Raw genomic sequence first — 27,882 nt, 5'->3', positions numbered from 1 at the left:
AATATTTTGTTAAGAGAAGATAGTTTTTAGTAGTCACACTGTTACAGCTAAGAAAATTATTTAATTACAAAAATGGCTATCCCAGATTGAATTAAACTATTGAAAAGTTTGAATAACGATAGATTGAAAATGATATTATATTAATCTTGAAAACATTTTTACAGTATTAAAGATCTTAATCTCTCTGTAAGGTAAAAGTATTACAAGAAATACAAACAAAATAAAAAATCGTGCTCCACTAAAAAGATTAATTACATAAAAAGTTATATTCTTTTCAAGAACATGCTTTGTTATGTATATTGACTAAAAATACTAGAAATGCCTATTAATAACATGAGCAATATTATTTTTATAGTTGATGAAAAACTAAACTAAAATTAATAAACATATAAAATTAAAGTTGGAATCAAATTAATAATAGGAGGAGGAGAAAAAGTTTGTGTGAATCATTCTTTTTTTTGTTGGCCCATAATAGGAGGAGGAGAAAAAGAAATTTGTGATTGACTATCCATAAAATGGGGAGATGGTTTTCTAGAAATGGTTTTCCTTTGGGGCATGCAGACTTTTATTATTAGCCATGGAATGTTGAAGAGCAAGAAACATTGAATAACTAAGCAGATGAAAAAGTAATTGGGAAAAAAGTTGCAGAGTTGGGGGAAAAGAAAAGAAGAAAGAATAGATAGATAAATGTGGGTTTCAAGTACAAAGGAATCAATAATTAAAAGTAGAGGAAAAGGAAATGGATTGGTGGCAGTTGCTGTAGAAAAGGATAAAAAAGGGAGCAGACAGGCTCTCAAATGGGCTGCTGACACGCTTCTTTCCAGAGGCCAAACTCTTGTTCTCATCCACGTCTTGCACACAACCTCCTCACCTCTTTCCAGTAATTCACCTTCACCAACCAACATAAACATATACATGAATATATATATATATATATATATATATATATATATATATATATATATATATATATATATATATATATCTATAACAGTAATAATCATTCATTCAACTCCAACTTCTCACTTTACAAATGTATACATTGTTAGGAGGCTGCCAAAGCAAACTACGCAGCACCACCACCAACTGGTCAGCTGCATCTCCCAATAAAGACAAACTTGCCAACATTACAAGCGACCTATTTGACACCTTTCATTGTTATTGTTCACGCAAAGATGTATGTATGTATACATGTCTATAAAAACCTTATTCTTTTCAAATTGCTTACAGATGCTAAATATTTATTCTATCAGATACATTGTCTTGATGTTGTTCTCCAAGACATGGATGTGGTGAAAGGAATAACTGAATATGTCTATTATGCTGCAATTGAGAACTTGGTGCTTGGTGCAGCCTCCAGACATGGCTTTATTAGGTACTGTCCAACAGAATTGGCTATTCTGAATTCCAACAATAGTGAACAAGACAGGAGCAATATGGTATGTATGTGATTAATGCATACGCAACTTTGTTCAACTAAATGCAGATTCAAGACAAGTACACCAAGCAGCATATTAAAGGGAGCCCCAGATTTCTGTAGTGTGTATGTCATTTCTAAGGGGAGAATATCTTCAGTTAGGAGTGCTGCTCGAAGGGCCCCACATGCCTCCCCATTGCTGAGCCAAATAGAGACTCTAAACGATGAGCATGAAAATGAATTTGATATACCCTGTAGACCACGGTTGAGCTTCAACGGTTTGTTTCTTCAAACTAATCTTGTTTTGGTCATCAATCGTTCTGATGAAATCACATATTTGCATACATGTTTTAACTTCAGGCAACAGGGTATCACCCAAACCGATCACCTTGCAAAGTGAATCCATGAAGTAGGTTTCCTCTTGAAGCCATTTCATACGACAATGAGATTATTTATGACACAGTGATATTAACATAAATCTTTTCTTGTCCAATCTATGATTGAAGCAAGATACAACTTGGCAGAAGATCAGGGGCAATTGGAAGGTTATCCGTGGATATGGCCGAACAAGACTCTGACATATCATTTGTAAGCTCTGACAGGCCCAGCAGTGTGCGTTCATCCTCTGTTTTCTATGACCATGCCGATTGTGGCAGAAATGGCCGAACTTCAACCAGTTCAGATCGTAGCTGGGGGTCAACATGCATGAGACTCAAGTTCACCGATCCCAGTTCACCGGACCATTTATTTTCAGACGAAGGTAGCCGCTCATCAATTTCTAGTTTGCAAAACATGGTGAGCATTTTCCTGTTTTGATGAACTATGTATAGAATGGAATAGGATGCGATGTTTTATTTATTGGATATCCAGAATCCTGAAACTAACATACATTGTGAACAAAGTATGTATTAGAGGTGATGGTTAATACTTGTTCAGGACGAGGTTGAAGCTGATGTGAGGAGGTTGAGGCTGGAGTTAAAGCAGACAATGGAAATGTACAGTACTGCATGCAAAGAGGCCCTAACAGCGCAGCAGAAGGTAAGTAAGTGTATACGGTAATGATGTTATTTAGATTAGGGTTTAGGTTGGAAAATAAAAAGGAAATTATGGTACAGTTACTGGAACTGCACAACTCGAGAATTGAGGAAGAAAAGAAACTAGAGGAGGCACGGGAATCCCAGGAAGCAGCAGAGGCGATTGCAGAGAAAGAGAAAGAAAGAAGCAAAGCAGCAAAAGAAACAGCAGAATTGGCAAAGAGACTTGCAAGGCTGGAAACAAAGAAAAGAGCAGAAATAGAAGTGAAATGTCTGAAAGAAGCAGAGGAAATGAGGAAAGTGTTAAAAAATCTAAAACAGACAGATAAAAGATACAGGAGATACACAATGGAGGAGATTGTAAAGGCAACGAACGAGTTTTCAGAATCCCAGAAAATAGGTGAAGGGGGTTATGGCCCCGTGTACAAGTGTTACCTCGATCACACAGCAGTGGCGGTGAAGGTTCTGCGCCCAGGATCAGCACAGGGAGAGACACAATTTCAGCAAGAGGTGAAGAACGAGTGGAAATATGTAACCCTAAAAAAACAAATCGGCATTGAATGATAGAGAATAACGGTAAATTGAAAATGGCAATGCAGGTGAACATACTAGGGTCCATAAGACATCCGAACATGGTGCTTCTGGTAGGAGCGTGTCCGGAAGAGGGAGTGCTGATATACGAGTACATGGAGAATGGAAGCTTGGAAGAGTGTCTGTTCGGGAAGAAGGAGGAGATGAGGAGTTGGGAGCTGAGGTTTGGAATAGCGGCGGAGATAGCGACGGGGCTACTGTTCCTGCATCAGACAAAGCCAGAACCGCTGGTGCACCGAGACCTGAAGCCCGCGAATATATTGCTGGACCAGAACTACGTGAGCAAGATAAGCGATGTGGGACTGGCGAGGCTTCTGCCTGCTGCAGTGGCGGAGAACGAGACGCAGTGCCGCATGACTGCCGCAGCAGGAACCTTCTGCTACATCGATCCCGAGTACCAGCAGACCGGAATGCTGGGTGTTAAGTCGGATGTGTATTCTCTCGGAATCATTATTCTTCAGCTATTGACGGGAAGGCCCGCCATGGGCCTGGCCCACCAGGTCCAACAATCCATCAAGAACGAGACCTTTGCCCAGATTCTGGACCCATCCGTCCCAGCCTGGCCCCTCCCACAGGCCCTCTCCCTTGCCAACTTGGCACTCCAGTGCGCGCAACTCAGCCGGAAGGACCGCCCTGACCTTGCCACATTCCTCCTCCCTCAGCTCCAAATGCTGAGAGACTTTGCCCACCACCACCACCGCCATCAACAACCTCCCCAGGATCAGGACGTCCTCAGCGAACGCACTTCTCAACACTCCGGAAGCCCATCCAGCCCGTCAAGCCCAACCACAGACCAACCCATACAAGGTAACACTCTACACTTCTCAGTTCTCATACTCCTTTTCAACACTAAATAATTTTTTTATTTATTCTAAATTATTTTATATTTCAAAATAAAAATATTTTTTATATCAACTAGTTCAATATTAAATAAAAAATTAAGGTGTTTGTGTATCATCTTTTCAATTTTACCATTTGATGTCTCAAGGTTATGAAAAACACTCACGAAAATATTTTGAGACTTGAGATCACTACTGAAATTTGAACTCCTCCTCATTGAATACCAACTCGATTCCTATGAATTACGCTCACTTTTGACAATTTTAGTTCTATTTTAATCTTTAGCGATCAATTTTATGTGGTCTTCAATAGATCATGTTGCAAACTTGGTTATTGCTTTAAAAGTTGAAGTGATACTCTTTGAAAGTGAGCAACTTAAAAACATCTAAGAATATAATTTGTTTATGACGTTGGATAAGATTGAAAAAAAACTATGTAATTTAAGTGTCAATGTTATCTTATCTTTAATAAGCTAAGGTACACAACTCAATTTATTCCTTTTCTCTTTTTTTTCTCTTCTTTTTTCTTATTTATTTTTCTTCACGTATTTTTTTCATTTTCTCTGTCTAATTCTTTTATTTCTGTTTTGAAATTATCTTCTTTTTTCAGATGGTACCACCTAGAAGATAGCTAAGTGTATAAATGGTTTCTAACTTGTTAGAATTCAATTTAGAGTAAGTTGTTATTGCTTTAAAATCTCATTATTATTAATTCTTTAATTTTATAGTCATACTTTGATTTTACCATTTTAAAAATGTCATTTTTCAACTTATTTGTTTTGGTTTATTTAGTGATATTTCCTTAGTTTTTTAGAAGCCTTGGATGGATTTTCAACTCTTTTTTACTCGCTGTCTGGAACACAAGCAACTTTTGGGTAAGCAAAACTATTTTAAATTATAAGTCATCTTAATTATAGACTATGATTATTTTTGGCATAGTTGAAATTTTGTCTTAATATATTTTAATTAAGGTGATTGATATTATTTTGAACTTAGTTATTGGTTGGAATGGTCATTTTGTAGTGTAACGAGTCACGGCACTATCACGGAAATGTTATATATAGTTGATTGTGAATATGTTAAAAAGTGTTTTGGAACAAGTGAAAAATTGTTATTTCAACTCATCTTTATTAAGTTTTAAGTTGTTATTTAAGTGAAAGTCATTAGTTTGAGTGTAAAATAACATCACGTGAACGTTAAAATGAACTTTCAAGTGACAGTGATAACCCTTGTCGCTTAAACTGAAATAATAAATGTATCTTTAACTATTTTATTTTCTTTAACTCTCGTGGCTTAATCAACGTTTAGATGCTTCGGCAATGGAACATTGATGATTTGTGTGAAGTTTTGGAAACTTTTTTATGTAAAAAAATATAATATAACTAAAGTAAATTATTACCAGAAATTTGGTAATGATAAGTGGAATAAAATCACAAAACAAATAACTTCTTTAATATTTGGTCCGATTTTGATTTACTTTGTTATGCAATGATTCTTACAATATTAATATTTTAATATTAGATATTTCATTGCAACCAGAAACGATAGTGGCTAGCTGCTCTACATCATGTTGTGCTTCCTCTGCTGCTGCGTCTTTCATTATGATGAATTGCGTTATTGTTAGTCAACATAAAAATAAAAGAGGAAGCTATGAAAAATGTATATATATGGAGCAAATTGTAGAAAAATATTGTAAGTCTATCCATAATTAGAATAATTACCTCTCTACAGTTAAGTTAAGGCTTGATTTTGAAATTTTTATATATATGGGTTTTGAATATTTGGTTTTTATTTTAATTTAATTTATAAATAATCATATATATTTATAATGATGTATGTGACTTATCAAATCAATTATAACCATTAAATCATAACCGTTATAATATATTGATAATAAATATCATTTTTTATTGTTGAAAATTACAAATTTATTATATAAATAAAGTATTCTTGAAAAATAATTAATTTAAAAGAAATATAATTATATAAAAGTATTCTTTTAATTATAAAAAAAGAATTTTTTAAAATAATTATTAAAAACAGAAGATGTTTTTAAAATAACTAAATTATTTATAAAATAATTAATTTTTAAAATAGTAATTAAGGATAAAATTGAAAAAAACAAAAGACATAAACATTTTTATAAATAATAGACATAAATATTTATAACAAATTATAAACATAATTTTCAATCTATTATTTAATAAATTTAATTAATTTCTTTGTTTCAAAAAACTAAATTGTATATTAAAGTTTCTTTTTTTATGTTTTTGTGATCAAAGATCTTCCAAAACATTTTGCTTGGCTTGAGACATTTTTCATACACTAAGACGAAAAGAACATATGTTCTTGTCACATGAAAATTACAAGCAATAAATATATATATATATATATTAATAATAATAACAATGACATGTATTAACACTAATTATTTAATTTCATTAATATAAATAGTATAATTCACATAAACAATTAAATTAACCTAAATAATAGTAATTCACATAAACAAAAGAATAATAAAATATGGTCCTCACAAAAATGTAAATACAATAAATAACATTGTTTTTTTTACATCACGAATTTATTTTCTTTAAACATTACAACAAAACCAAACATATAATATATAATAACTAATTTTATTACATATTCTACAAATATTTTTTCTCCAAAAAAATTTCCCTTAAAACTACATCATTAGTGTATTTTTTATTTTTCATTTCTTACTTTTAATATACTTTCCATGTAAGAACCTTTCTCTAAATATATTTCATAATTTCATATCTAATAAAATCAAAACATGATAAAATCACACACACACGCACAATGTATATTTTTTAGTGTATGAAAATTTAAATATATTTACTTTATTTTAAAAAAATCATCATAAAATTCAAATTAATATCTCATCAAATTTAAGAATATTACCATTAACTAACTATTAATTTCAATAAACAAATATATATATATATATATATATATATATATATATATTTCAATATAAAATTTATATTTTTTCTTAATTTACTTAACATCATTATATTTTTTTCTTCTCAAATTCTAAAGATTATTTTTCTTAAAAGTGGACGAAAATAATAAATGTACAATAAATGAATAACATATATTGGAAACGTGAATTTATTTATATAACTCCGATGGAATATGATGAAATAACACCAAATAACTATTTTTTTTTTATAAATATAACATTTACTTTTATTACAGATATACTTGTATCGTGAATTTTAATAATGAATTCGTATTTATTAATATAAGCATAACAAAAGTTAGGAATGCCAAAGGAAACTCTTCCCGTTTTCATTAAGTACAGTTTAAGAATATAAATGTTAACAATGAAACAATTAATATTAGTCTTGAATTTTAAAAATAAGATTTAAATAGATTTAGAAATGTTTAAAAAAAATGGTTAAATTGTGGTAGTATGTATTAATTATTAATTATTAATATTAATTAGTAGTTAGTAGTTAGAAGGAAGGGAATGACATGAGTAAGTAGCCAATTAGAGTGCAGTTAAGATGAGATGTCGCAATGTTATTGGATATCTCTGACATGTTAAGAAGAGAGTGGCTTATATATGTAAATTAAGAAATGTAAGAATCAAGAGAAGAAAGGCGAAGGGGAAGTAGAAATAGTTAGTATAGTATTATATTTGATTTGATTTGATTTAATTTATTTGATTCATTGTGTTGTGTATTTTCTCTCACATGCATTTCTCCTTCAGACAAAGGTATAGAGGAAGAAATTCCTTTCGGTGGCTGTGACAGCAATTGCGACCAATTCTTCACCACAAACAATTCGTAAGGATTAGTAGATCTGCGATCTCAATTTAGGATTTCACTCAGATCCCATTCCAGACGAGGATGCGGATCTATTCTAATTCAATGCCAAATCGAATCCAAGCATAAGCATTTGGATCCATCTTTGTTAGTTAGTTAGGCACTGATGCAGTATCATTTGCTGCATTATTCATTCAAATGTATGATAAATTATTTTTTGTGATTAATTTTGGGCAGTCTCAGCACTAACTCCTGTTGCGGCTGCGGAGAGGAGCGAGAAGGGAGGCGTTGCAGTTTGATTCCCTTAGGAAGCGTAAATCGTTGTTTGGGTGTTTGAAAAGACAATTCAAAATTCAGCGACCGGGTTCAGGGGCTGACTTGCCCCAAGGAGGTGGTGAGTACAACCCTTATTCTGTAGCGCGGAGGGCGAGTTCCACACATTCCATAATGATGGAAAATGACATGGAGAGCGGTACTTTGGGTTTGGGGGCTTACCAGGACAAGCCCAGAGTTTTTCCCAACATGCGCACTAAACCTTACACCCCTCTGGTTCGTTCCTAAACCATAACAATATAACAAAGTTCTCACTTCTTCATTGTTGTATATCTGTCTGCAACTGTCTGTATATTTTGTCCACTCCTGTTTTACACTTTGCTGCAGATATTTCGGATTCTGCTCAGTATAAATGTTCGTGTCCTGTTCGTTATTTTGCTCCTTGGGCTGGGTGCTATCTTTTACGTGGGAGCCAGTACCTCTCCAATTATTGTGTTTGTCATCTCTGTTTGCATTCTCAGCTTCCTTGTTGCCATTTATCTTACAAAGTGGGTGCTCGCAAAAGATGAGGGACCTCCTGAAATGGTTCAGGTAAATCTATTTCCTATAATTACTGCAATCTCTAACGTGTGGTCCATCTCCTCTAAGCATTCCTAAAATCAGCAATTTCGTTTTAGGAGATCAATACTACAATAGGGATTTTCTCAATAATCAACTATTTCTCTGTGGTTGAAAGACGAGTTTATTGCTGTGAATCCTATGAAAGAGGATGAGGTTGATTATCGTTGTCAAAATCATACATACATTATAGATAGAACTACGAAGTCCTTTTAAAGTTTGGGTGGTCCTCATCTTAAACTCAGTTATGTGAAATTCAGCTAGGTCCTCATATACCCGATACAGTATTTAAACCCAATATTGGGCCGCCTGCCTTTCTTTGTGCTATAGATATATATTCCTAAGCATAAGGGAGTATGGTCATTGGGCTACCTGCATATGTCCGTGCTACAAATGTCCAGTGTTGGCACGAAATGGTGTGTTGAGATCTCACTCTGGCCCGAGATATGGCCAGTGAGCCCAAATTCTAAGAACCGAGTTCCATCTGAGAGGTTGAGATGGAATGATATTGCCACATCGTTTGTACCCTTTCATACAGGTGGGGCTATTTTACCGGAAGTTTATATTGTATCAACCCTGTGTAATTCTTGTTGAAAAATATACTCCTCAGGGGGAAAACATTTGTGTGTGTGTGTGTGTGTGAAATAGCACTTTTTGGTGATTATTGTTTCGCTTTTATAAGGTTAGATTGTTAATTTGATTTGGATTGGAGGGCGTGAAACAGAGTAGCACGTACAGAGTAGGAATGATTAAAGCTTGCCGGTGGATTGGTCATGTGAGAAGAATACCAATTGAGACTATAGTGAGAAAAGAGGATCACATAACACTAGTCTTTGAGTAAAAACAATTAAAAGACAACAAAATTTTAGGACAAATCTTAAAGATTTAAATAATTTTACTGAAAAATTGCTTTATAATAGAGCCTAATGGTTTTGGTTGATCAATGTAGCCAACCTCACCCAGTGAGGTACTGCTTTATTTGTTGGTGTGTCAACGTGAAAGGAAACAACTCTTTGGCTACATCCCTAGCCTCTCTTCTTACTTTCCTTGTTTATAGAGATTTAGAGAGAGCTCTGTAGTGTTGATCCCCATCAAAATCATTATGTAATAGTGATTCCTGCATTTTTCTTAACCAGGATAAAGTTCCCATGTACTATACAAGAAAAGATTCTACAGTTTGGGTTCTACACCCGTAATGTTTTTCAATTTGGTCCCTACATGAATAATTCTAACAGTGTTTATAACTTTAGAAAATGGTGGGAATCGATTTGGGAATACTTTTTCATGTAGAGACCAAAATGCAAAGGTACTTTTTTGTGAAGACTGAGATGAAAAGCAGTGCCAAGATTACGGACCACAATTTTAGTTTAACCTTTGGTTAATTACAAAATTACCGTGAATGAGTATTGTTTTTTCCTCTTTGCTTTCACATTTGATGAAAAAAAACTTGAGAAGTGAGAACATGCAAATCTTTAGTTTAGGACATTTCTATTGAGTTCTATTTTCTCTTTTTTTTGGGAGGACAAGAAACTATCTTCCAACCTCCAAGAAAATTTCCTTTCCTTTTAATCAAAATGGGGGAAATATAAACCCAGGAACAGGTGGGCTTGTTAAATTTCATTTTTGCATATCTTCAAATATAGAACATACCAAGAGATTTTCTTATGAATAAAATTCTAGCAGTGGAACCTTTTGTTAATATGCTATCATGCAATGAGCCTGATTTTTTGAACCATTTTTTTCGATTGACCAAAATAGTCTGAGTGTTTAAGTTATTGTACATCTTAGTGCCTTTTATGATGACTGATTGACAGTTGGATCACATCACCATGAACCCTTGTTTTCTTGTCCTGAGCTTATTATATTGCTTTCTAGATAGCAGATGCTATACGAGATGGAGCTGAAGGATTTTTCAAGACCCAGTATGGTAGTATATCCAAGATGGCCATGTTGCTTGCTGTTGTTATTCTTTGCATATATTTGTTTCGCAGTACAACTCCTCAACAGGAATCTTCTGGCCTGGGAAGGTGATGTCATAAAATACATATGCTGTGAATACTTTTAGCTGTGTACTTGTTCTTATCTGTCATTGTCATCCTGTTTCAGGTCAACTTCTGCATACATCACTGTAGCTGCTTTCCTTTTAGGTGCCCTTTGTTCGGGTATTGCTGGATATGTAGGGATGTGGGTGTCAGTTCGTGCCAATGTGAGAGTTTCTAGTGCTGCGAGACGGTCTGCAAGAGAAGCATTGCAGGTTAAACCATAATTAGTTCATTATCAGTTTCTGTGAAAACTATGAACAGTTCACTATTCGTGTGTTAACTGGAAGGAATTTGCACAGGTAGCTACTCGTGCAGGTGGTTTATCTGCCATCATTGTTGTTGGTATGGCTGTAATTGGTATAGCAGTCCTTTATGCCACATTTTATGTTTGGTTGGGAGTGGACACACCTGGTTCAATGAAGGTTACTGATTGTAAGTGTAGACTTCTCCCCCTAACTTGTCATCATAGAATATTTTTTAAAGTTTGAAATTTTAATATTGTTATTATTCAACATACATGTTGCTCTGTATGTTTCATCATTATCTTTTCAAGCTAGTTTTCCATGTTTATAAATTGGTGAGTTTTTATGTGCATTTGTAAACTGAAAATAAAAAAGAGAGCCGAGTTGGTGAACTTGGGGGAGGTTTGATTGAGGTCATAAATGGTTCCTTATATAATTTCTCATTAAATGTTCCCACTCGACTTATGTTGAGCCAAAGGCCAATAATTAAATTGACTGAAATAAGTGTTAGCTGATATGCCCACAATTATTAAGGTATATTGATTGTCTATCTCACTATGGCATGGCATGATTAATTTTTTGTCCATTATCTCACCTATTCTCTCGCTAATTGGGGTTTATTTGAACATTTTTGTTTTCTCTCAGTACCTCTTCTTCTAGTTGGATATGGATTTGGTGCCTCCTTTGTTGCTCTATTTGCTCAGTTGGGTGGTGGAATATACACCAAAGCAGCTGATGTTGGAGCAGACCTTGTTGGAAAAGTAGAACAGGGAATACCTGAAGATGATCCTAGGAATCCTGCTGTTATTGCTGATCTGGTAATTCTTTTGTTTTTGTTTAATTTGTTTCGTTGAGTCTATGCATTAAAATTTGTTGGTTGTTCCAAGTCAGGTTAATGGAAAGACATGAGAGGAAGGATTGAGTTGAACGTTTGTGCTAAGGTTTCTAACTGAAATCAAACACTATGCTAATGTTCATTGAAATGCAGGAGAGTTTGTGGAAATGATTTTGAAATAATATTATATCTTTATAAGTAGCTTGAGAAGTATGTCTGCATGGTTCTATTTAAAGGTGGAAACACAACAAAAGCCTTATCCCACTAAGTGAGATTGAAACACAAAAATGTAATTTACCATCCATGAGTCAACTGTATAACTGAACCTATTTAGGGTGTTCTCTGATTTGAAGTTTCTGAATATTTGTATTTATTTTTAATTTGTCAGAGATTTCTGAGATTTTTCCAAATTTTATGATCATTTTTGTTTTGCCAACCTATTGGATAAATAAACAAAGTGCATTGAGGTGTCTATATTTCATTTTCTTTTAACTATAATATTGAGCTTTAAGCCTTGACGGTAAGAGAATAAAGAAAGTATTGTTATATGAAAGACATTATTAACTGATAAACATTCTGGATTCATATTTTCATCTTTTGTAAAATTGATTGATACTTGCAAAAGTTACATAAGATCAATGAGAAGAACTGTCTAATGTTTATAATTTCCTTGACTTGTGCTTTTGTTTTTTCTGCCTATACTTTTTTTTTCTGAACTTGTGCTTCCATCGGTACCATATTGGTTTTGTTTTGATTTTAAGGTTGGTGACAATGTGGGAGATTGTGCTGCTCGAGGTGCTGATCTCTTTGAAAGTATTGCAGCTGAAATAATCAGTGCCATGATACTTGGTGGATCAATGGCACAGCGTTGTAAAATTGCAGGCAAATACTTGAGTTGCTCTATTGTGTCGCTTTCTTGCTTACTTCTGATCTATTACTTGTATTCGTGCCCATCCAATATGATGTTTTCAATTTTGATTCAGATCCATCGGGCTTCATCTTGTTTCCTCTTGTTGTTCACTCCTTCGATTTGGTGGTATCGTCAGTTGGAATATTTTCTATTCGGGGAACACGTGAAACTGGAGTAATGGCTCCAATGGAGGATCCGATGACAATTCTTCAAAAAGGATATTCTTATACGATAGTCTTAGCTGTTTTGGCATTTGGTTTGGTAATAGTTAATCTTCATTTGTGTTCTTTTAATTTGACTTTTTTATATTTCCTGGATTGGCCAAGCATTCATTGTTCCAATTGGCCAAGCATTCATTTGTCAATTATGACTAAAATAACGTACCTCATCATTTTTCAATTTTTTGTTGCACGGGTTATTTTCTGCCTAATTTTTAAATTGAATTACTTTTGCAGTCTACCCGCTGGTTACTTTACACTGATCAAGCACCTTCAGCATGGTTCAATTTTGCCTTGTGTGGGTTGATTGGTATTATCACTGCATACATTTTTGTCTGGATTGCCAAGTATTATACTGATTACAAGCATGAGCCTGTGCGCATATTAGCGCTTTCCAGTTCCACTGGTCATGGGACTAATATAATTGCTGGAGTCAGTTTGGGTCTGGAATCTACTGCTCTTCCTGTCCTTGTCATCAGTGTGTCAATTATCTCAGCTTTCTGGCTGGGTCGCACCTCTGGACTAGTAGACGAATCAGGAACCCCAACTGGTGGGTTGTTTGGCACTGCTGTGGCAACGATGGGAATGCTAAGCACTGCTGCCTATATTCTTACTATGGATATGTTTGGCCCAATAGCTGATAATGCAGGAGGAATTGTGGAGATGAGTCAGCAGGTAGTTATTGCCAGAGTAATATGGTCCATTGTGTTATGAGATTTCTCATGTCATGCGTTCTGACAGTCAACCTGTTTTCAGCCTGAAAGTGTCCGAGAGATAACGGATGTCCTTGATGCAGTAGGAAACACGACCAAAGCTACCACCAAAGGCTTTGCTATTGGTTCTGCTGCTCTTGCATCTTTCCTTTTGTTTAGTGCTTATATGGACGAGGTTTCCGCTTTTGCTCATGAACCTTTTAAACAGGTGTGCAGGACTAGCTCCTAGTTAATGAAGTATAAATTTTTTAGGTCCTTATTATATTTCATGTTATTGTTTTGGTACAATTTACTTCATGTTGGATTGAGTGTTTAACATTGGGCCAAAAGCTATAGGTGATACTCAAAGTGCAACTCCTTCTATCTAGGAGCATAATAACCTAAGATCACGATTTGATTGTAACTTGGTTCACGTGACCTCTAGTACTCGACAATTGATGTCACTCACAACAATCTCCCTCTCTTCGTTAGGAATCAAACTCGAAATCTTGACCCTGTTACCAATTGTTGGATTAAGAATTTACCACTAGGTCAAAAGCTATAATCAATAGTCAGGGTAAACTCTTTCTAGTGTAACGTCCATGGGCCACAATTTGATTATAACTTGGTCCACTTGCTTCCTCCATAGGACAATTGATTCCATCCACGAAACTACTTCTATTCCAACATAGATTGAATATGTTTAAAAAGAATAAAATGTTCAAGCTAGATGTAAATTTAATGATTGGTTGCATTGGGAAGAAATTGCCTTTATAATGTCTGGTTTGAAAGATTAAAGATGCATGGACTACAACCAAAACACGTGCATTTTTAGGAACATATTGAAGTCACCACCCTGATTATTATATTATTATTTTTATTACTTTGTCTCATCATTGGTTCTTCTAAGTGCAACTTGTGATTGAGTTACAGGTTGATATTGCAATTCCCGAAGTTTTCGTTGGTGGTTTGCTAGGTTCCATGCTTATATTTGTCTTTAGTGCTTGGGCCTGTTCTGCTGTCGGCAGAACTGCACAAGAGGTTGTTAATGAAGTGAGAAGGCAGTTCATTGAGAGGCCTGGTATAATGGTGAGTTTATGTTTGTAATGTAATATTATATATCTCAATTAAGTTTTGATAATCTCTCTTTTTTTCTTGTTTATACTTTGAACAGGATTACAAGGAAAAACCAGATTATGGTCGCTGTGTTGCTATTGTAGCATCTGCATCATTAAGAGAGATGATAAAACCTGGTGCATTGGCAATCATTTCACCTATTGTAGTCGGTGCGTTAAGTTTTATTTGTATTTGCACATATATTATCATTAGTGAAAGCTGGGGAGAATGGAAACAGTTATGCTAATTTTCTTTTGTTTTATAATTACGTGACCAACATAATTGTTGGATAGGCTTTTGATCGCATGAACTTGTTTTGGGGAGTTCTTGTATCTCTCATATTAACCTTTATATTTGAATGTTTTGTTTTTCCGACGAGTTCTGCCTCCCTTATATCTTTTTAATTCTTGCATTAGTTTGTTGGTAGTAGTAAGTAATTGTTCCCCGAGCCCCTCATCTCTCAAATTCTATCTTTGCGAAAAATTCTGGAGCAGACTTTATAAAAAAAAACCTGGGAATCAGCTGTCTGTTTGATCTTTTGCCTTTTTGAGATGACCTGTTTAGTGATACGCTATTCTTATATTTATATGATATGAAATATTTTTTATGCCACGTAGACTTTACTATATTTTATCTTTCCATCACATGCAGGTTTTGTATTCCGAATTTTGGGCTACTATACAGGACAACCTTTACTCGGGGCTAAAGTGGTGGCTGCTTTGCTCATGTTTGCAACAGTGTCTGGTATTCTTATGGCTCTTTTTCTGAACACAGCTGGTGGTGCCTGGGATAATGCAAAGAAGTACATTGAGACTGGAGCTCTTGGAGGGAAGGGAAGTGAAGCTCACAAAGCAGCCGTAACCGGAGATACGTAAGTTACCGTTTGCTTATTCCACTGGGTTCTCTATTCCCTTGAAGTAATAAATAGGTTTTTGTTTCCTTATATGTGGAATGTGGTTTGTAGTTTCTTGTAAAGTTTTATATTCAGCCATTCAATATGGTTGCTGTTGATTATAAGTATAGTCGGGGCTCTTTTTTTTTCTGTTCTGTCTAGCAGCAACGTTTATTGTGCTTATAATGTGTCTGTTGCATTGCCATGACTGCCTTTGTGACCCTGACCTGTGGCCTCAATGTGCCGTTAACCAGAACAGTTTCATCCTATTCCTTATGCTGTCCCTTTCATTAACACCGCCTCATATCTTCTTCACCCTATCATTATGTTGCACACGGTAATTTTTTCCCCTAATTGCAGCCATGCCAAGCGACCCACTACTGCTAATCCATTATCACCGTTTTGACAAGATCCTTTAGTATCATTGCCCCCAGTACCAGCGTTATCCTTGGAGCTATATTTTTTTACTTTGTTCTTGTTTCGAGTCCTCCTCAACCACCAACCTAAACTTTAACTACATACCTTTGGATAAAAATCACAGGAGATAGCATGAACGATGCTTTTCCTACAATTGTTATTTTGTTGTCTGATTGTCGATGTAAACTGGGACCCTATATAGTTTGTTTTTGGAAATTAATGGAAGATATGATGTACTGCAACTATAGGTCCTTTTAACAAGTCTTCACTTCACCTAGGCTAGCGTAATTGCTAGCAGTGTTTTCCTTTTAGTGATTTTTTATATGCTGGATTAATAATTTACATGTTTGGAAATTTGACTAATTTGGCAGGGTGGGAGATCCATTCAAAGACACAGCTGGTCCTTCAATCCATGTCCTTATAAAGATGCTCGCAACGATTACGCTAGTAATGGCTCCAATCTTCCTGTGAGAGTTGTTGATATCACAGAAAAAGCATAGTTGCGCCAATTTGATTTTGCTAATTTTGGAAAGTATAGAGATAGGTTGTATGAATCTATGATGTACATCGATGAGCCTGATTAATAGTCACAATGATTTTTCTTGTCCTGGATCAGAATAAGAGATATTAGTTGACTGAACATATGGAGAAAGTAGTGATTAGAAAATTTCCCCGTATTATTCTTTGGCTTTTTAAATTAGATGATGTTCACCTGTTATCCAAATCCAGCGCAGCTAAATTAAAATTATACCTAAAAACCAATTAAGGTTTACATTGCGAAACACTTCATTGTAATTCATCCATGTTGCAAACAAATTTGTCACTTCTCAACTTTTTTTACTTTCAACGATTGACGGTAACTTTTGTATCGCTAATCTTCAGCACTGCTTACACATTCCAGGCTAATTTTAGGTTAATTTGTGCTCACTATAGATGATGATTAACAAGCAACAGTTGTGGCAGTAGTGAAGGGTTATGAAAGGAAAGATAAACCTTAAATCTTAAAGATAAAACTAAATTGAACAAATTTAATTAAAACTTTATTTAAATAAAACATAACAAATTATAATGTGAATAGTGTTATTTGATGTAAATCATGTTTGTTTATACACTTTGTTGTTATTAATTTACAAAAATATAATTTAATAAATCAGATACTAAATTGAACGTGTAAAAAAGTAACTAAATCGAATAAATTACACTAAAAACAAAAACCAAAATAATTTTTAAAGCTTTGAGATTAAAGTTATGAAAATGGAATACCAATATCATCTCTATCATATGTATAGATTATTCTCTTTGATATTCTTTTGTTATACATACTTTCTTTACTATTTGTTTTTTCTTTTTTTTCACCGAATTTTCCCATTTAAGTTATTTTTCTCTCATTTCCATGTTTTTTAATCGAGTAGGTATAATTGTACCATTGACAATTTTTACCGTCATACCTCATTTTATTTTTATATATAATATGGTTAATTCTTTCTTTAGGTGACAAAACAAATTAATACAACAGTATATAATTATGGATACATGGTTCAAAGTTTAATAAGGTTATTCATATATTTAAGACTTAATAGTTATTTTAATCGTTTTTTTTATTTCATTATGCTGTAACATTATTAATTTGGTCTGATTTTCTAAAAGTTTGAGTTAATATATTTTTTTTTTCTTGAAATTAGTAGTAACAAAATTATCACAATAATATGTAACAGACAACAAACGTGCTATTATGGTAAATTGTCATTATTAATTTGACAAAATATATTATGTTGACTCATTTAAAAAAGGCTTAAATGCCCTTTTGGTCCTCATTTTCGTAGTGTTTGTTGCGGATGATCCTCATTTTGACATATGTTTAAAATGATCCTCATTTTTACCGAATGTTTAAAATGGTCATCATTTTCGCAATTCGTGTTTTATTTGGTCCTTTTCTGTAACGTCGTTTAAATCATTAACGGAGCATTGTACATGTGGCACAGTTTGTATTAGGGTGTGTTATGTGTACTGTACAGGTGTGGTAATTAGATATTTAGGGATAAATAAGTGAGCTAGGGTTTTGGTAAGGAATGTTTGGGCAGTTGGTGAGTTTTTGCAATCTTGTTCCTCCATTCTCCAATTGGTGTTGTTACAATCTTTTTCTTCCTGCAATCCCATTATATAGGTATGTTATACAGTCTCAATCTTCTTTCTTTACCTCTGGTTGTAATTGTTGGAGGCAACCGTGTTGTATCACTTCATGCACTGATGATGGTTCAACAAGAAATGAATTAATTCCGATTTGTAGTTGCAGAGAGATGACAGCTTTGAGGATGACAATGAATGTGGATGCTCAACATTGCAGTTTAGAATGAAATTACAGATTAGGAGGATACCATGATAGCAGCTACAAACGTCTTAGTTATTTTTTGGAATTTCTGATGTATAATTCATTATTGATGTACTGCATTTCGACTTTCCTTAAACTTCGTTCAATTTCACTTTTGTCAAACATTGATGTAGTGCATTTTGATGAGGATGAATTAATGTTATGAAATTAACTTCTTCAGGACTTAGATCAATTTAATTTTTCCCAAGCTTAGATCAATATCACTTACTTCAATGCTCAAATTAGGGTGTCATTTTGAACATGTTGGGATCAAACTAATTCATTTCTTCAAGTACAAAACAGATTGGACTTTAAAAGATTACACACAATAACAGTACGAATAATACAATAACAATTCAAGTGAACCTTATTACTAATTACTAATTGTAGCCTCTTCTCAGCAACCTTTAATGACTTCTCCAAATCATTAATCGTCTCATTTGTGTCATGATGATGACATCCTTTTCATCAACACCATCATTTGAAAAAGTTACAGCCCACATTATTGGAACCATCGCTCTGTAAATCAATAAACCAAAAATTAAAACCAAATTATTATTAACACAAAAATAAAAACAGATTATACCCAAAATTTTCTACCAATATTCTTTGGAGTTTTTGCCATCCTCAAAGTTGTCATCTCTCTGCAGCTACAAATCGGGGTTAATTCATTTCTCGTTGAACCACCAACAATGCACGAAGTGATACAATACGGTTGCTTCCAACGATTACAACCATAGGTAAAGGAAGAAGATTGGGACGGTAACATACCTATGTAATGGGATTGCAGGAAGAAGAAGATTGCAGCAACACCAATTAGGAATGGAAGAACAAGATTGTCAAAACTCACCAACTGCCCAAATATTCCTTACCAAAACCTTAGCTCACTTATTTATCCCAAATATCTAATTACCACCACATCTGTACAGTACACGTAATACAATTAATACAAATCGTGCTCACATGTACAATGCTCCGTTAATGATTTAAACGGCATTACAGAAAGGACCAAATAAAACATAAATTGCGAAAATAAGGACCATTTTAAATATTTGGTCAAAATGATGACCATTTTAAACATTCTGTCAAAATGAGGATCATCCGCAACAAACACTACGAAGATGAGACCAAAAAGGTATTTAAGTCTTTAAAAAATAATGTTGAACCAAATAATACGTGTTGTTGTGGTAGCATTGTCATTATCAACTTGACAAAATATATTATGTTGACTTATTTAAAACCAAATTAAAAACATTCAAGATAGGGAGATGTTGAAAAGATTATTAAGCATGTGTAACAGTAATTAACTTTATCTAATAAGTGATTAACATTATTATACATTAATTGTCTCACAGAGGTTGAAAAAATGAACATCGTATGTAGCTATTCACTCAGGAGCATCTCAGTAATACTGACATGTCAATGTTTCTATGAGTTTCCACTTATGTGACGAAGATGATATATTAGGAAATATGTTAATCTTTTTGTTAGTTACTTGTCATTTAAGGAAATAATAAATGGTCAACTAATCATGCACGCACACATAAAAATAAACTTGAACCTATTTTTAGAAAAATAATCTTACTAACAATATCTAAATAAATTTACAAATAAACCTTCGTTCAGTACTTGAATATGTTATATTAAAGTTAACTCCTTAGAAGTCCATATAGCTCGACAGAAGGGTCTCACCCTTTCAGCAACTTGTCTAAAAACATGCGTGTTTTAGTAAGAACATTCTATTGTGAGAGATCTCGGTAAAATATTTTTGACCACACGAATAAAAATACCCTTACTCTCTTCTAAATTTTTTGAGGCAAGCTTCAATTTTTATTAATTGAAAGAACAACTTTCATGCGAACATGTCTTTTAAATTTCATGGTTCCCGTCACAACTTTGGGCATGTCTATTGTGAAATTTTTCATGAACTTGTTTTCCACATCATGTGGACACTACCACGAATATGTTATCTTAATAATAATAATAATAATAATATTTGAAAGAAAGTGAGGAAGTTTGACTGATTTTAAAAATGAAGAGATTAAATTGAATCTTTTGTTAATAAAAAATTAAAATAAATAATAGAATCCTTTGATATATATACCTGACAGTTGCATATGTTGCATATAGTGGAGAGGCTCTCCGAACCTTATCACAACTGTGGTGTGGTGCAAGTATGTGAAGACAAAAGCTCTATGCGATGTCTCTCAGAAGCAGCGGTTTGTTTTGGTTTCAAATAAAGTGCTCCGATTCCAAGCAAGGTGGTCGTGGTTTTGGAGAAAACTCTAACAGGATTAAGGTTAGGCTGCGTCTTCTTTTTCTTCTCCATTTCCATTTCTTTTAAGCTCCCATTTCGATTGATTGTTCTTTTATTTCTATCTCAGACCAACAAATCTGACATAGGTTTCGTGTCGCAGCAAAGGTACGATGATTATGCATCATTTCATGTGTATATACATATTTACAATTCACAAACTATGTCATGTGTGTCTGTCTATTGTTGCAGTGTCAAGGGACCAGCACCTAAACAGTCTCGCTCTCTGTCTTCTCGTAAGTGCAATTCAATTGCATCTCTTATCTTCTGCTACTTTTTTGCCTCTCACTTTATTTCATATGATGATATGGCATGTGCAGAGGCACCCCGTTTAAGTTCACAACTTGACGGCAAATCTAGGAACGATTTTTTGGATGTTGACTTTGAGGAACGCCTAAAAACAGTTAGAAGGTGCACCTTACACTCGCACCTATTTCTCTCTTTCTAATTATGACCACCATTGCTCAGTTACTCTTTCTCCACACTGCGCAGGTCAGCACTTGAGCAGAAGAAGACAGAGGAGCAAAAGGAATTTGGAGCAATTGACTATGATGCACCAGTTTCTTCGGACGAAAAGACAATTGGCCTTCCCACTAAGGTACCATTGTTGCTTCTTACCACATAAAACCCTGTTTTCTCTTAGATATCAAAATTATGTACATGTATGTAACTGTCATGATACAGATTGGAGTGGGGGTAGCTGTTGTACTCTTCGGTCTGGTTTTTGCTTTTGGAGATTTTCTTCCATCGGGAAGGTATGCATGCTCTTAAACCAGATAATTAGTGATTGGAACAGCCTATTTTTGCATCTCGGTCTTTTGCTGCACAATTACTCGTATTTTATCTGAAAAAAATATATAGGTTGTTATGTTACCAGTTAAATTAACTTCTCAAGCTTGTTACAAAAATAATACTGGTAAATAATCTCTAAATTGGGGTGGATTTTTTTTAACGTTGTTAACTTCAAAGCGTTGTTTGAAAAGCAAGCTAATTAGGTTTTCTTTTTTGATTGGGATTGAATGAATTTTATACTCAACCTATTGTTTTATGAAAAGGATGATACCTTAGGGCTAACATCTAAATCATTCATAAGCTTAATAGGCTTGCTGTTACAAATAAACTAGGGAAAAATGTTACTAGGCCGACTTATCAACTTCCATCAAATCCTCCATCAAACATATATAGTTTAAGATATTCATCATCTTGAATTATAAACCATGCCATGCTCTGTGCTGCTTGTAATTATGGATGCTATTCATACATTTCCTCATCATGTTCATTATTTGTCATGTAGTTTTGGTTACAGTTTAAATTGGGATATCATTATGTACCCTAAAAAATGGGATATCTTGCAGTGTTAGTCCTGCTGATGACAGTGCTGTGGTCAGTAGTAAGTTGTCCGAGGAGGAGAAAGCTACTCTCCAGGTATGATTTCCATCCAATTATTGTTATCTTCTGGTAACTAGTCAGGCACTGATGTCCTTCCTAATTATTTTTTGTCTTATACTCTTATTTCCTTTCCTTATGAAGCAAAAGTTCACTGAATTAAGATTGTTTCTTTTCACGGACTGATGGAAAAGTGGAGATTTGGTGCTTAAGAGTTTGGTATTGTTGGTTGTGTTTTGTTTTCAACATTATTTATCTGTAGTGGACTAACATTAGGCAAGATAAAAATAAATATAGTTAGCTTTGATATGACATAGCAGTATTTTTCTATCAGATGTAAAGCTTTCCATGCACACTTACCAACTGTAAAGAAGTAATGTGTAGATAAGGAGATTTTGTGATAATGATCCAACAGGAATTTAAATATGCTTAATTCTCTTAGTAATTATGGATAGAGATTCTACCGAAAGGCTAGTTGATTTTCGTTTTGGGACTTGCAAGTTGTAACTGTTGAACAACTTATGGTGTAAATACAAGTGCACACACACAGCAAAGAAACTTTATAATCTATTTTTAAAGATTTTGAGCAGTTCTGCTCATGTAATCAAGTTAATAGTACTTAATATGATTAGTTCTGTTTAAGAATTATCTCATCAGATAATTTTTTCAGGATCCTAATTTTCCCTTAGATACCGGTACTACCATTGGAGTAACTAAGGTGTGTCTATGGAAGGATAAAAAGGAGAATGACATACGAAAGAAATCATAGTTATTGAGAAAGAATGTCATATAAATTCCTATGTAACTAACTGCTGAGATGGCAAGAAGGGTTAGGAAGTAGGCGGAAATCAGTTGGGGCTTCTGGGAGATTCACGCTCTTGAATTGGCTAGACCTCTTTGTTCTTTCATTTTGTTTAACGTCCAGAACCTGTTATGTTAGCACCTTGATATGGCTGTGGGGTTTGCATTAATACAGTGTACATATTCTATTATTTCTGACACCTATCATCTGGGCATGTCATTAATTAGCTTAGTTTGGTCTGGTTCCATCTGATTCTGAGATAAATTTTCAGTCACACAGGAGTATTATACTCTTTCCATTAGGGAGTATCGACATTTATTATGTATAAACAAAGTTACCACGTTTACCCTTAATCCTTCAAATATCATCTCTATACATTCTGACAAAACCACAGAATCATTTATGGTATACTTTGTGATATATGGCAGAGTAGGCTCAAGGAATTTGAAGCAACATTAAGTATTTCCCCGAGAGATCCAACTGCTCTTGAAGTAAGTTTTGGATACTAGTTCTGTTCTTCTGATTTCTGTCTTTTTAGATACATTTTAAATGACTTTCAGGGAGCTGCAGTAACTTTGGCTGAACTAGGGGAATATGCAAAAGCTGCTTCTCTACTTGATGATTTGACGAAGGTATTGTTTTGAGCATGGATATCCCCTGGAATTTTCCAGTTACATGTGTTGGAAAGTATCCTCTACGTAGGGAATTATAGCTATATATTTATTAGACAAAAAATTTCTCTTTCAAAAATATGTTGTGAAAGTCTTGCTAATTGACCTTAGATTAGTGTTGAGAAATTTTTTTGGTGTTATTCCAAGGTAAAACCAAATGATCCTGATGTTTTTCGTTTGCTTGGAGAAGTTAAGTACGGACTCAAAGATTATGAAGGGAGTGTTGTTGCATATAAAAGTTCAGCAAAGGTCAGTATTTTCAACCTTTTTCTTGGAGTAATGTCATAAAACCATCAGGAATTTGATGATTGTTTTAGGACCTGGGATAAATTATATTTTCTGCTCTTGTAAAATATTTTTTGCACTTTACTTCTCATAGTATGTGCTGAAGTTTTTAATGAAAGCAATATATCTGTTGCGTCCACCTGTTAGTATGCATCCAAACCCTCTTAACTAGAATCTGAAATCTAGTGAAGAGGTGGCTATATCTACAAATTCTAATTGATCAAATGTAGCAAGCTTAGTAATTCCATCAAGCATTATCCATAAAATCTGGTTGATCTCTGACAGGTGTCCAAAGATATCCAACTTGAAGTTCTCCGTGGCCTTACCAATTCATTACTTGCTGCCAAAAAGCCAGAGGAGGTTTGTCATCATGATAAAGGATTTTCAGGATATATTTGATGCACGAAGTAATTCCTATTATTTTGCTTGATGATGCTTAATTTCCACTCGTCTTTCTAAAAGTAAAATCAAGTACACCTTTTTGTGATGATGTTCAGGATCGTTACTCTGTCCAAAGAGGATAACTAAGTCACTTTATTTTCATTTTGTTTCTTCTCTTCAAAGATTTGTGCACTCAAGCAGTGAAAACCCACATTTTTTCATTTTTGTATTCCATAATAATCACAAAAATTTCTACCCTTTTTCATTTTGACCAGACAATTCAATCCATTTGTCCACTAATCATCCTATCTATCCATATAGAATCCGATCAATCCATCCAATTATAAAAGTAAATATTAATGGATTGAATCACCACTTTTTATTGGTTTGATTATGAGTCATCCAATATATTTTTTCATCCGTTGGGTTAAGTAGTCTAAAGTTCGCTGGTTGAGCATGTTTTTTTATGGGAGTCATGGATGGAATTAATTTTCTCGATGCTTGTTTAAGGGGTCATAAATGGATTAATGGTTTATTTTTAACTCATTATAATTCACTAAAAAATTTACAGAGTCCATTTTTTCACACCCCTATTTCATTTTGTTTCTTCTCTTTAAAGATTTGTACATGAATATTGATTTTCCATTTTCTGTACATACCTTTGGAAAAATAAAACATAAAATGGAAACAAAAAGTAATTCCTTAAACCTATTGGAGTTCAAGTATAAGTTGGACTCCCACGTTATAAATAAATAGATAAGCTGAGTAATATATAAGAAGAAGAACCTACTTTTAAGGTTCTGGTTAAAGGTAGTGTTATATTATCGTGTATTCTCTTCCTTTGATTTCCCAACAAAACCAGACAATATATTGTACAGAAATATGGGGTTTTTCTTTTGGACTCTCAGTGGTACTGTGCATTTTGAATTAACATTCTATTTTTCCATTCTTTCTTCAACAGGCTGTTCAATTACTTTTGACTTATCGTAAGGATTTGAGTTCCGAAAACTTGAGCAAAAATTCTAATAGCAACCCATCAGACTCACAGAAGCTGGATCCTGTCCAAGTAAATTCACAATCCTAGCATGAGATTTTTATTTCCTCATTTGCATTCCTGTACAGATTTATTTCAGAATTATTTATTTACTTTATTTATCTTATTTAGGGTGGTGAGTCGGTATTTTTATTTTGCCTGCAACTACTGGGTTAGAATTAATTAGTCAGCTGTATTTTCATCATATCCCTGTGCTAAATAATCGGGGAATAATATTCAGTTATCTACTCATTTCAAAGTTGGTATATATCACATACTTCAATTTTCTTTTTGTTTCTTCCTTATACATATGTTTTTTCTAATATTCCTACAATTCTCAGGTTGAATTACTTCTAGGGAAAGCCTACTCAGATTGGGGCCATGTCAGTGATGCTGTAGCTGTTTATGATCAACTCATATCTACTTACCCTAATGATTTTCGTGGATACTTAGCTAAGGTCTGTATTTTTCTCTCATTTAATCACTAAATGCTTTTTTTCTTTATAAATCTAATTAAAGAAAATAATCATTGCAGAAAATTTATATAGTTGAAGAATTTGTTATTTACAGAACTCCGCTTTAGTTTATTTTTATCCATTTGGGTTTATCCAAGGTTGTGTTATAATTATAGAAAATAAGGAGCTGATCCTATATATAATCAAATAAATATTGAAATAAGGAGTTGATTCTATATCATTAAGAATATCTAGATTATATATGTGTATGTATAATTTATTAGAAACTTTTTTATTTATTCGTGTATCACATTTTTGTTATTAAAAGATATCAAATATTGTATTAATTTCTTTTCCTCAATATAAATAAAACACCTATGTTGTCTCAAATACACATTGTTTCTCTCTTTCCTAGAATTTAACATCGTATCTAAAGCCTTTTTCAAAACTGTATTGCCCAATTAGTCCATTTTGGCAAAACCATGAGTTGTAAGAAATACTAGTTCCACCAAAATAGTGTGGAAATACATTTCAAAAACATTTATTTAGTTCGACTGAATACACAACTAGGTTTAATACATAGTTTAAAACATTTTTATATAGAGACAATAAGAATTCACCCTATGTACAAATCATATTTAGAATAGAAATATGTGATAAAAGGATTAATTCTATTGCATGTCTGCATGAAAACAAATATCACTAATAGTGCCAATAAGTTAAATTCGAAAGCAAAATACACTGAAATATGCAAATGATTCGTACACGGAAACATCTTTGGAATATCCGTGTTATCTAGACTAAATTTACAGGATAATTTTGAAGAAAAGGAAAAGAACTTTGATGTAACTAGTAAAGAATAAGCCACGCTCTCTTAGGAATCAACCATGATAGCCTGCAATGTTCATTTTTCATTGTCTCCCTCAAACTTAATTTCTCATAGTCAGTTGTGCTATGAATTACGGCCATATTTTTATGCTTCTAATTTGTTTTGAGTATGTCTTAATACAATTCTATATTCAACTTTTCAAAAATGACTTGTGTTAGATATCTTAAATCAATCGCTTTCTCTGCCATTTTATTCACCCAGAAGATTATTTGATATTATATTCCTATCAGTTATGCTATTTTTGTCCAAAGGGCACTGGAAGGAGCTATTCACCCAAAGTATGTCTTGTAATTTTTTACAGGGAATCATCCTAAAAGAAAACAAAAATATTGGTGATGCTGAGAGAATGTTCATACAAGTAAGTTTCTGAGTTGAACTTTCATAATGAGTAGGTGAATAAAATGTAAAAATAACATTATATAAACTAAAATTTTCTTTTTCTACACTGTTATAACTTTTTTTGTGCAGGCTAGGTTCTTTGCACCAGAAAAAGCCAAAGCACTTGTGGACCGTTATTCAAGATAAAAAATTTTATGGACGTTAATGATGAAGGTAGTATGAAGCAAAGGATGAAATATGTAAATATACTGCAGAATCACAAGGAAAATTTTCAATGATATCTGTAGTGTGTTGAAACTCATTAGTGAAACTATGCTAAAACAAGAACATAATTTAATCAACAAAAACTAGAAACAAAAGCCACCCACTCAAAATGTAATACATGTATCAGCGCCTTCTAAATGCAACAATTACTTAAGAGAACAAAATAGAAATATTTTAAAAGTGAGAATTTAAATAAAACTCTTAAAAATGTTTGAAAAGTCTTTCACAAGTTATTCAAATTAGAGGTGGATAGGATTCTCTAATGATTTTAAAACTATTTCACAGCCTCATTAATGATGTAAAGTATCGGGTAAACTCATTTTAAAACTTCAAACTAGATTCACTTATCTCATTCCTTTTCTCGAGTTCTTTTTCCATACATAGGTGAGTTTTCCAAAAGAAAATATCAGGCTTTAACGGAACTTGTGGGCGTTTTCTTCCGGTGGCATTCAAATTTACGAATGACTTGTAATAAAAATTGCGAGAAATAGATTTTTATGTCTTCAAATAATTTTTATGTTATTTTGTTATTTTTAAATGATAAGTATTAAAATACTAAATGTCTAATAAAGTTAGAGTGAAAACAAAATTTGTATATGTATTAAACGTTAAATATATTAAATATAAAAAAATATTGAATATACTTAAAATATTTAAAATATTAATATCAATACGAATAAATATACCAAAACTTATCTATTTTTAGATGTCATAATTTGAATTTAGAAAATTGTAAATACGTATCTAAATATATGTCAATATATG

General features: G+C 33.4%; 3 protein-coding genes and 1 long non-coding RNA gene across 8 annotated transcripts; 3 read left to right on the top strand and 1 right to left on the bottom strand.

Annotated features, from left to right (window-relative positions):
- Window positions 1–583: 583 nt before the first annotated feature.
- Window positions 584–3,150, bottom strand: LOC114166142. Its single transcript, XR_003599857.1, has 3 exons — window positions 3,061–3,150; window positions 2,887–2,988; window positions 584–889 (listed from the first exon to the last, which is right to left on the bottom strand). It is a non-coding gene; the product is annotated as an uncharacterized LOC114166142 (long non-coding RNA).
- On the top strand, window positions 990–5,594 carry LOC114166141 (U-box domain-containing protein 52-like). 3 transcript variants are annotated; one of them, XM_028050813.1, is made up of 11 exons: window positions 990–1,177; window positions 1,254–1,375; window positions 1,487–1,695; window positions 1,778–1,826; window positions 1,924–2,212; window positions 2,354–2,455; window positions 2,533–2,961; window positions 3,051–3,849; window positions 4,492–4,556; window positions 4,696–4,756; window positions 5,421–5,594. In XM_028050813.1, the coding sequence occupies exons 1-9, from the start codon at window positions 1,034–1,036 to the stop codon at window positions 4,503–4,505; spliced, it is 2,157 nt and encodes a 718-aa protein (XP_027906614.1). In that variant the 5' UTR covers window positions 990–1,033; the 3' UTR covers window positions 4,506–4,556; window positions 4,696–4,756; window positions 5,421–5,594. The 3 variants fall into 3 exon arrangements, with proteins under 3 accessions (XP_027906614.1, XP_027906613.1, XP_027906612.1); XM_028050812.1 differs by having other exon boundaries at window positions 4,674–4,756; XM_028050811.1 differs by having other exon boundaries at window positions 4,674–4,756; window positions 5,403–5,594.
- A 1,837-nt stretch (window positions 5,595–7,431) lies between these two features.
- LOC114166707 (pyrophosphate-energized membrane proton pump 2) lies at window positions 7,432–16,610 on the top strand. Of its 3 annotated transcripts, XM_028051482.1 has the most exons (16): window positions 7,432–7,530; window positions 7,621–7,696; window positions 7,913–8,224; window positions 8,336–8,539; window positions 10,442–10,593; window positions 10,673–10,820; window positions 10,908–11,040; window positions 11,496–11,668; window positions 12,447–12,567; window positions 12,669–12,856; window positions 13,051–13,488; window positions 13,570–13,734; window positions 14,439–14,594; window positions 14,680–14,791; window positions 15,273–15,492; window positions 16,302–16,610. In XM_028051482.1, the coding sequence occupies exons 3-16, from the start codon at window positions 8,123–8,125 to the stop codon at window positions 16,399–16,401; spliced, it is 2,412 nt and encodes an 803-aa protein (XP_027907283.1). In that variant the 5' UTR covers window positions 7,432–7,530; window positions 7,621–7,696; window positions 7,913–8,122; the 3' UTR covers window positions 16,402–16,610. The 3 variants fall into 3 exon arrangements, with proteins under 3 accessions (XP_027907283.1, XP_027907282.1, XP_027907284.1); XM_028051481.1 differs by having other exon boundaries at window positions 7,516–7,696; XM_028051483.1 differs by lacking the exons at window positions 7,432–7,530; window positions 7,621–7,696; window positions 7,913–8,224 and having other exon boundaries at window positions 8,433–8,539; window positions 10,449–10,593.
- A 3,810-nt stretch (window positions 16,611–20,420) lies between these two features.
- LOC114165854 lies at window positions 20,421–27,154 on the top strand. The gene is made up of 15 exons (XM_028050466.1): window positions 20,421–20,597; window positions 20,683–20,720; window positions 20,805–20,848; window positions 20,933–21,023; window positions 21,105–21,210; window positions 21,297–21,367; window positions 21,968–22,037; window positions 23,229–23,291; window positions 23,361–23,432; window positions 23,619–23,720; window positions 24,042–24,116; window positions 25,099–25,203; window positions 25,512–25,628; window positions 26,816–26,872; window positions 26,983–27,154. The coding sequence occupies exons 1-15, from the start codon at window positions 20,499–20,501 to the stop codon at window positions 27,037–27,039; spliced, it is 1,167 nt and encodes a 388-aa protein (XP_027906267.1). The 5' UTR covers window positions 20,421–20,498; the 3' UTR covers window positions 27,040–27,154.
- The last annotated feature ends 728 nt before the right edge of the window (window positions 27,155–27,882 follow it).

Source organism: Vigna unguiculata, chromosome 10, assembly GCF_004118075.2.
Source record: "Vigna unguiculata cultivar IT97K-499-35 chromosome 10, ASM411807v1, whole genome shotgun sequence".
Taxonomy (NCBI): Eukaryota; Viridiplantae; Streptophyta; class Magnoliopsida; order Fabales; family Fabaceae; genus Vigna; species Vigna unguiculata.
Note: the sequence above shows the minus strand (reverse complement) of the source record. Positions and strands in the feature narration are given on the sequence as shown.

Excerpts from the sequence above, each read along its gene's own strand:
- LOC114166141 (XM_028050813.1), top strand. The coding sequence starts at position 1,034 with ATGTATACATTGTTAGGAGGCTGCCAAAGCAAACTACGCAGCACCACC. Across the intron at positions 1,178-1,253 it reads GTTATTGTTCACGCAAAGAT|ATACATTGTCTTGATGTTGT; the intron begins GTATGTATGTAT and ends TTATTCTATCAG. Across the intron at positions 2,456-2,532 it reads CCCTAACAGCGCAGCAGAAG|TTACTGGAACTGCACAACTC; the intron begins GTAAGTAAGTGT and ends ATTATGGTACAG.
- LOC114166707 (XM_028051482.1), top strand. The coding sequence starts at position 8,123 with ATGATGGAAAATGACATGGAGAGCGGTACTTTGGGTTTGGGGGCTTAC. Across the intron at positions 8,540-10,441 it reads GACCTCCTGAAATGGTTCAG|ATAGCAGATGCTATACGAGA; the intron begins GTAAATCTATTT and ends ATTGCTTTCTAG. Across the intron at positions 14,595-14,679 it reads TTGAGAGGCCTGGTATAATG|GATTACAAGGAAAAACCAGA; the intron begins GTGAGTTTATGT and ends TACTTTGAACAG.
- LOC114165854 (XM_028050466.1), top strand. The coding sequence starts at position 20,499 with ATGTCTCTCAGAAGCAGCGGTTTGTTTTGGTTTCAAATAAAGTGCTCC. Across the intron at positions 23,721-24,041 it reads CATATAAAAGTTCAGCAAAG|GTGTCCAAAGATATCCAACT; the intron begins GTCAGTATTTTC and ends GATCTCTGACAG. Across the intron at positions 25,629-26,815 it reads TTCGTGGATACTTAGCTAAG|GGAATCATCCTAAAAGAAAA; the intron begins GTCTGTATTTTT and ends AATTTTTTACAG.